General features: G+C 38.7%; 1 protein-coding gene across 1 annotated transcript; it reads right to left on the bottom strand.

Moving 5' to 3' along the window:
• Window positions 1–678: 678 nt before the first annotated feature.
• Window positions 679–3,521, bottom strand: LOC131855989 (pentatricopeptide repeat-containing protein At4g14050, mitochondrial-like). Its single transcript, XM_059221818.1, has one exon. The coding sequence runs from the start codon at window positions 3,142–3,144 to the stop codon at window positions 1,414–1,416; it is 1,731 nt and encodes a 576-aa protein (XP_059077801.1). The 5' UTR covers window positions 3,145–3,521; the 3' UTR covers window positions 679–1,413.
• Between the last annotated feature and the right edge of the window lie 5,788 nt (window positions 3,522–9,309).

Raw genomic sequence — 9,309 nt, 5'->3', positions numbered from 1 at the left:
TTGCGTTGGGAATTTGGTCCCTTTTTCCTGCTGTTTGTTCTTTTATGGTTCTGTCCTTTGATGCCTTTAGTTGTAGCCGCTGGTAACCACTGCATATCAGAGAAAAAATCTGCATCAGGCATGCTTAACATTCAAATTATATGGATTTTTCTTTAACCCTTAAATAGTAAACCTCCTTTTCAGATCATTTGAACTTTCTAGTTCTCCCTTTTGTTTTGAAACTTCATGTGAACACAAGCAGACTAGAAAGGCTTGCCTGTGGTTTCATGGAATGTATCTTCCGCACCATCAACCAAGTAGATTGTCAACCACCATTGCTGTCACAGACAATTGGAATGCATTGCTTAAGTCCAGTACTTAGAGACCAGGATTTTGTTCAGTGGAGAGAACTCTAGGATTTAAAGCAATTTGATATGCTATATAATATATTTTCCATTGTAGGAATACAACTCCTTTTGGGAAAATGCTTTCTGCATGCAAAAATATTGGATCCTGAAAATATAACTCAGGGAAATCAGCATTTTAAAATACAAGCATATAAAGAAACAAAGTTTAAAATCCCACATAAACATTTGATTTCTCTTTTTTTTTTCAATACAATTTTGAGAAACTATAAGCTAATTGCTCTTGCGAAATTATAAACTGAATGAAAAGAAAAAACGAAATGAAAGTAGACAGCTTTATTTTGGCTCAGTAAAAAGGATGCATCTTATATGAAAATAAGATTGAACAGAGTATTAAGTAGTGGCTTGGTGCTCACCAAAGAAATTCTGGCAACCATTTCCCTGTTCTAATCTTATACAGACCAGATTTGGTATTTTTCACCTTGCCATCAACTTTCTTCAAAGCATTAAACAGTTATAAATAATGTATGATATCAAATTCCAAATCATTGTACATTTGGGAACGATCCATGCCTTAAAAGGTGCACAATTATCTGGGTTTAAAAATCTTAAGCTTTAGAATATTAAACAGGCCATGGTGATTGACAGGGAAAAAAATCTGCATTTATTCACTTTATTTGACCATTTCCTCAGGTAGAATTTTAATCATGCTCATATATTATCTTGAAAAGCTCTAAACCTATCAAGATCATGGGATCAAGAATTTCTAAGCTTATAGCATCTTTCCAAAATATTCCGTCTTATCAAAAGATTGAATGATTATATATGAAGCTGTCACACAACCGGCCCTTGCATTCCAAAGAAGTGCAGATAAATGTAATTGCAATCCTGCTTGTCTTTGAAATTAGGTTAGCATTTTGCATGTGGCGCAGCTATTCCCTCTCGACAGTCTTGAAGATGAACTCTGTTGCTCACCACATACATGATGATCTTTTAGAACATATAGATAGCTGTTCATGAGACTAAAGGCAACATCAACCTTCTTGCTATTGTGACAGTAGTGTTACTTCTAATAATCTTCCACATTGTGCAATACCAAATTTGTATTTGGATAATACCCAACTGCCTTCATTTGTGCAAACAACCATTCCAGCATTGCATGGATCTCCACTTTCTGTGGGTGTGAAATTTCACCGACAAAAAATACATGTGTCTTATGTCTTACCTCAATCCAGCTGCACCCAGGCTGTTTTTTCAGCTCTCTACCTATCATTAATTTTCTCACCTTTGCAACATCTTCCCACCTACCAGCAGCAGCGTAAGTGTTTGACAGTAAAACATAAGTCGAAGAATCCTCCAGTTTCAGCTCAATAAGTCTTTCGGCTGTGCGTTGCGCTTTATCTGTATTGCCGTGAATTCTGCATGCTCCAAGCAAAGCCCTCCATATTGTTGCATCGGGTTTGACGGGCATGTTACTCACAAACTCCTCTGCCTCATTCAGAAACCCAGCACGGCCAAGAAGATCAAGTACGCAGGTATAGTGCTCCAGAGTTGGACTAATGTCATAATCTTGGGTCATTGAATTGAAGTAACGGAAACCTTCTTCCACTAGGCCTGCATGGCTGCATGCATAAAGTAAACCTACAAATGTGATATTATTTGGCGTCAAACCTGCCGACAACATTTGTTTGTAGAGTTGAAGTGCCTCTTTACCCTGTCCATGCTCAGCACATCCTACAATCATAGTAGTCCAAGAGACTATATCCCGGATAAGCATTCTGTTGAAGAGATGAAGTGCATCCTCCATGGCACCACATTTAGAATACATGTCGACAAGAGCGTTTCCAACAAAAACACTCGACTCAAATCCAGTTCCAGTGGCATAGGCATGAAATTGTCTACCTTGTTCTAAGACTGCTAAACCTGCACATGCGCCTAGAATACTAGATAAGGTGAAGTGATCTGATTTGACACCTTCATTCAGCATTTGGTGGAAGAGTTCCACAGCCCGAACACCATCACCAATCTGCACATATCCCACTATAATCACAGTCCACGTTAACGTATCAGGTTTAGGCATTTGGCAAAAGAGTTTCCATGCATCATCCAAGCGTCCATTCTGAGCATAACCTAAAACCATCCCATTCCATGAAACAGGATTTCTTTCAGTAATGTTGTCAAACATTTGACGCGCATCCTCTAAACATCCACATTTAGCATACATGTCCATAAGTGCACTCTTAGCAACATCATCCAACTCAAATCCACCAGCAATAAAATGGCCATGTACCTGTTTTCCGCGTTCTAGAGCTGCAAGACTCGAGCACGCATTTACAGCAGTAGCCAACGTGTAATTGTCTGGCTTTAAGCCATCAACTTGCATCTGCATAAAAATCTCCAGGGCCTCACATCCATGGCCACTTTGAGCGTACGCTGTCATCAGAGCAGTCCACGAGATGACTCCTCGCTTAGACATTTTGTCGAACACTTTACGTGCATCCTTCAACATACCACATTTTGCATACAGGTTGATGAGGTTGTTCCCCACGAAGACCTCTTGCTGAAATCCAGTTTTGATGATGTAAGCATGTGCAATCTTGCCCTGTGCAACGGCTTTCGTCTTGGTGCATTGCTTTAAAAGAGAAGCAAAGGAAGTGAAGTCTACCTCCATGCATTGTATAGCTTTAAACCGTAGATTGTCGCAGCCATAGTCGTTGAATGTATGTTGATTGAACTGCAGTAATTGTTTTAACGTGGAGACAGTGTTGATGTTTCTGATCTGATACCTTGTAACAAGCATTTGTAAATGTTTCTAATCCAAAATTGCACATGTTTGTTTTGGGTAATAATGTTGTTCACCTGGGTTTTGTTGGAAGAAAAATCCACTCTTCAAGTCCCGCATAGCGTCAAGGTCGATTCCATTGCAAATCATTCTTAAGCTCAGAAAATTTCTAAGAGGTATTTAAAGAACCAATGGCTATTGACTGAGGTTGAGTGAGGTTAAGGGTTTCTAGTCAGGTTGGCTGTGAAACTGTAAGGTTCAGTTTATCAGGGATCAAGCTTTTGTTGAGTGCAAGGTTCTTACATTTTTTGTAAAGATAGCAAAAATGGAGCAAATTTTTTGCCTCCTCAAAAACTTGTATATCTATTTAGATCTTCAAGGCTTATGAGGATAAAAAATATTTAGCTCTTTTCTTTCAAGAGATGCTAGATCTTATCAATATTTGACCAAAGACTTAGTTTCGAGAATGTTCTACATTTGTAAGATTGCTTGCAATCTATATGAACTATTGAAGGATATGATTTGCTTTCATGAACTATTGAAGGATATGATTTGCTTTCATGTATTTTATCTTTAGTGCACAAATTTTACTTTTATTTCTTTTGAGTTTGCTATGATGTAATATGAAGTATTGGAAGATTTGATTTGTTTTCATGTAGTTTTTCTTTAATACAAACCTTTTATTTTGAGTTTACTAGAGTTGTGCTTGTAGTCCCTATTCCTTATTCCTCATTGTACTTTTACAAATTTATAGACCAATGTTGGCCTTTCATACACATAATTATGATTACCATTATCATTATAAAGGCATATGTGTGTAACTTATTTATTTGTAATAAATAATTTTAATTAACATTGTAAGATTTGACTATAAGTTTGTTTGCTCCTTTGACGTTGATATTTTGTTTACTGTGTCATGTAATATATATTTATAATTAAGATATTTGAATTAATTTAAATAAAAAAATTACTCAACATTTTACATTGCCATGTAACTCAATATTCTTTCAAAAATTGAGGCTCCAATTTTCAAGAAAAATTAAAATGATATTTTTGTTGAGCTTAATTTTGAGGAATTCTCCATATCTTGTCACACTCGTTATATAAACATCTTTCATGTAGAGAATGTAGATCTAGGAAGAACATTTCCCCAATTTCCATGGTACATTTATATGGATTTGTTGCATGATTTGGGTAGTGCCCAAGCAATATGGGTGTTCCTTGCATTGTACCCATGGTGGGTCATAAAATTTATTAAAAAGTGATGGAAAAAGAAAGAAACAAGGGGAGCATGAAGAAGAGAAAAACTTTATGGTTCACAGTTTCTAGATCGGGATAAACAATTTTCATATTGTTATTAATTGAGTTCGTCAGAAATATGTAATAAAATATTTGTAACTTTTGTGGATCAAATTATTAAAGGCATGATTGACCTTAATTGAGTGTATCCTTGTGTGTGGTGTAAATCTATGGATGTGTAGTGATTATTTGGTTAGCTAGATGGCTATAAAATCTCAACAAAAAATTTACAAGCTATCTTCTCATAATAATAAAAGAAATGTACATGGGTATGCTCATGGATTATTAACTATACTTGTTTAATTTTTTATAAATATTAGTAAAGGTAGGATTGACCTTAGTTGATTTGTTAGCCACAAGGTAGAAAATTGAGAGGGGGCGGGGGGGAGGGGGGTTCTCAAAACTTTACTTAACTTAAACACAATTTTAGACCTGATAAATAACAGTGAAAGCATAAACCAACACCACATCAATAACACACATAACACTAAGATTTTTGATGTGGAAAACCTAGTCAAGGGAAAGAGCGCGGTGGGAACCTACCCACAATATGATGATACCCTGTTAGAAGTATATGAAATATTACAATAGGGGAATGCACATACATTCAGGCACATTTCCTAGAGCTCACTACTCTAACCACAATAACAGCAAGGGCTACAACCCTAGGGAAAACTCATTGTCTTACAAAAACATTCAGATTACATTTGGAAGATCATGGACTGATAGAATAGCATCTCCTCATGCCTGGTTATAGTTTCTTAAGCTAATATACTGCTTTGTCACACTCCTTCACACTTCTTTTTTGCTACCAAAAGATCAAAGTATTATTCACACATCGCGCAATTGCAGATACTACATATACATCCACAACATGATATTACATCAATTTATACATCTCATCAACCTATCTTTCAAGGTCCGCTCAACCCACAACACAAATTATGAAATATAATCACATGCTACAATAACACATGCAAGCCAAAACAATGTCAGCTAAGACATAGTATGGACCCAAATCACCACCTTAAACATGAAACACCTCCAAGAATTATGCCTTGAACATCCGCCATATGCCAAGAACATGAAGAACATAAGCAGAATAAGGAAAATCATCAATAATGCACACAACGATCAATGCGAACCACCAACACAAATAGGACACAATCTAGAAACATCACAAGCATCATGAATTACCACAACAACAACCACAATATCACCACTTACTAAAATCTTCATCATCATTATACCGAACTTCAAGAACACTAACAAAATTGGCTGTCAAATTGAAAGATACACTTGTGGACCTCCAAATTAGGAACCATCTGAATTGAAGACACACCAGAACGTCCCAAACACTCTGCCAAATCCGCAAGCCAAGATGTTACAACGTGGAGCAATGCGGAGAAAAATCCAAAATGTTGATCAACACTGAACAACTAAAAAACCAATTGCAACACCAGATCTCATAACTCGATCAAATCACCATGCAGACCACTGAAACTTTAGCTAAATCAACTAGAGATACTTAGCTCAAAACCCTTTAATCGGCAGCAACTCATTTGCAACACACTGGCCAAACCAACTTACTTAATTTGACTACAACACTGAAACACACAAAGAGGAATATGTTGACATCAATGACACCAACACATTCCAGCAAACTTCTCAACAATATCCAACATGATTGTTTCCTTGTGTGTGGTGTATAGTTATGGATCTGTATGGATTAATTTGTTAGCTAGATGACTATAAAATCCTTCCAAATATCTTCTCATAATACTAAATTAAATGTATAATATGTTGGCATTGTGTTGTCATTGATGTCAACCGGTATAGCATGGCAACCAGTATGGGAGATTGATGTGTATTTTTGTCATTGATGTCAACTAGTATTGCAGGTCGCCGGTACACAAGTTAGTGTTGGCTTGTGTTGAAGACAAGTATTGGAGACCGGTATGGGATGTCAATCGGTAAGTGATGTGTGAGAAGTGTATGGTTGCCAACTGGCAAGCATATGACCAGTAAGAAAGCATGGTGAGCAAATGAAGAAGTGCAGACATCGGTATGATAGTTGGATGCTAAATAGCAGGACTCCCACCGGATGAGAGTGTGGTCATCGAATGAAGAGAAGAATGATTGAAGATATGTCTAGTCAAACAAGGAGGTCATATCAGTGCAATGACGGAAGTAGGTGACAAGGATCCACTTCAACCGGTAAGTGGTAATTCTAAGCTTATCTCCCAATATGCATGGAATGCATCATAATCCTTTGAGATAGGAGAAAAATGTAGAAAGTAGGTGATTGAATGCTCACACCGGATCAAACTGGTGAAACACAAGGATGCCTCAGGTGCATGAAACCAGATATGTGCACCGAATCAACAAGTGTTGGCATGTTTATGCCACTGGGACAAAGAAGTAAGAGTAAATAAGTGTTGGGTTTCTCACTTTGACAAATCGGTTGAGATGATGTCCAGGCTAATGAAGAAGGAGGCAAGGTTGAGCCATTGTAGACAAGGATGTTGTCGGAATGCAAATAGAGTTTGGTGTCACTAGTGTGCATGGTATGTTACCAATATACATGCAGAAGATATTATCAGTATAGATTTCCACCGATAAAGCTGACAAAGTGACAAATGAAGAGCTCTTGTCTGATGAAGTTGAGTATGCTATGGTTTGGCATGTGAAGTGACCGGTTTAGGTGTTCCACTAGAAGAGCAGCAAAGTGCAAGTTTGAAGGCAGGCCGGTTAGGGTATAACCGGTTAGGGTATAACCGGTCAGGTTAGTGAACTAGTAGATGAACCCGATTGTGTGGTTGGTTGGTGATCTTGTCTGGACCGACATAGAAGACTTAGTAGAGGTGGATATCGACAAAGATGACACGTAGGAGATAGGTGTCATGCATGTTGTGGTTGGTGAAGTGTTGTCAGTGAGGTAGGTGGTGATTGGTCGACATTAATGTTGATAGCGTGAATCATGGGTCGAGATTAGAAGGGTGCGTCTAGAGACTGATCAAAGGACAAAGATCTGATTTGGTGGATTCATGTTCGAGGAAGAGTGTTTAGAGGTTGATCTAGGTAGGTTAAGCTAACTGTGTGATTGCTCCATAGGTGATTGACAAGTGTAAACCAAAAAAGGTATCGTGTTTGCCAAATATAGCAAACGTGTTTTATAAGAAGCGTGATTGGTGGTGACAGGTGATCGACTATAGGTGGTCCATCTCTAAGAAGAGATCCGATATGATTTGATATGCCTCATGATTGATGAAGGAACCCTAGCATGCCAGAAGATTGAATGTCGGGAATGTTGAAGTATATATATGTAGATCGAAGACTAGATCTATTGTTGTTGCATGAGAGAGAGATGTCGGACAAGTGAGTGCAATCAGAGTGTTAACCAGTCAAAGAGTCCATCGAAGATCAAGGTGACTGAGTGCTTGAGAGAGAATCAGTAAGAAGAGTGCAACTGACAAGGGTAAGCCAACCAACAGACTGTCATTGAGCTTGACAGTGGTGTGAACCGGTTGTGGTTGAACCGATAAGAAGGTAGCTACAGTGAGCAAAGGAGAGCAGAGAGAAAGTGAGAAGAGGTAGCTCAGCTAAACCAGAAAAGGGATCAGAGAAGAGTGAACCTACAGAGAAGATCAAAGTAGGGTTTAAACCGGCAAGTGGCATAACCAACAAGTTGAGAACCGATAGTGATCAGAGAGAAGAGTACCGACAGAGAAGAAGTAAAGGCTGAATCGCTAAGGTTGCAGTAGAGAGAAGGTGAGCAGAAAACCGACAGAGAACTGAATAGAGGTGAACTGGTGGAGAGACATGTGTGAGAATTACAAAGCTCATTTGTAACAAGGGTATTACTTTTGTATTTCATAGTTGACATTGTAATCACCGAGTTGGAGCTTGGTGCCCTAAATCAAGGGTTGGTGCTCCTTGGGTTGGTGTCGTAAAGAAGGGGTGATGCTCCTTGGGTTGGTGCCCTAAATGTTGTATTGTTTTTATTGTGAGGCTGGATTGGAGTAGTAGACTCCAACAACATTTCTCACCGAGGTTTTTTCCATGTTGGGTTTTCCTCGTATATCTGGTATTATGTGGTATGCCCTTTGTGTGTGTTTTCATCTTCATGTCTTCCCCTATCTCACCAGTATATTTGCCTTGTGTTTCATCAGTTAACTAGTACACTCCTTTTAGGAATTAAAAAGGCTTTTGGAAACCACTAATTCACTGGTGCAGGAGCACCTAAGGGTTGAAATGCCCTTACCCAATTTTGACTTATGAGACCTTCCAGTGGTCATGTAAATACATAAGGACTAGATCTAGTCCATTTCTATGGTTATTTAGTTGCAGTTGTTAAAATTTCTCTTATCAGCAAGACCTACCCCCAATCGACAAGTCTTACCCTGATGAGTTTGCCAGAGTTTGGAGTGGCTGTATCGGGTATTGGAAGGAGTTGTTTCACGTTACCCCGATGATTAACTTGACCTGTATTCGGACAGTGATCACAGATGATCCAACGGATGTCGCTATATCGCAATGGGAAGATGATCGCTAGATAATCCTCATGACTTGGTGACAAAGCATGTGCAAAAAAGAGGCGAGTTAACGACCGTGCAGGTTGAAGGTGGATCAATGGAGATCGCTATACTGCAATGGAGAGATGCACGAAAGTTATCCTCCATGACTTGGCGACCAAGGTGGGGCCCGACAACAGAGCTTCATTCTGGGTGGTTAGTGAGGTTGTGCTAAGGTGACAAGGCAGGGACCCTAGAGCCAATCAGGCGGTGCCACGTGGTGGAGCACAGAAAGAGATCAAGAAAGATCGAAAGATCGAGATAGCTATTTGGTTGTCTTGTCGATGACCCGATGGATTTGCCTTCGGTG

The sequence above is a fragment of the Cryptomeria japonica genome, chromosome 5 (assembly GCF_030272615.1).
Source record: "Cryptomeria japonica chromosome 5, Sugi_1.0, whole genome shotgun sequence".
Taxonomy (NCBI): domain Eukaryota; kingdom Viridiplantae; phylum Streptophyta; class Pinopsida; order Cupressales; family Cupressaceae; genus Cryptomeria; species Cryptomeria japonica.
This window is presented reverse-complemented; position numbering and strand designations above follow the sequence as displayed.

Excerpts from the sequence above, each read along its gene's own strand:
- LOC131855989 (XM_059221818.1), bottom strand. The coding sequence starts at position 3,144 with ATGCTTGTTACAAGGTATCAGATCAGAAACATCAACACTGTCTCCACG.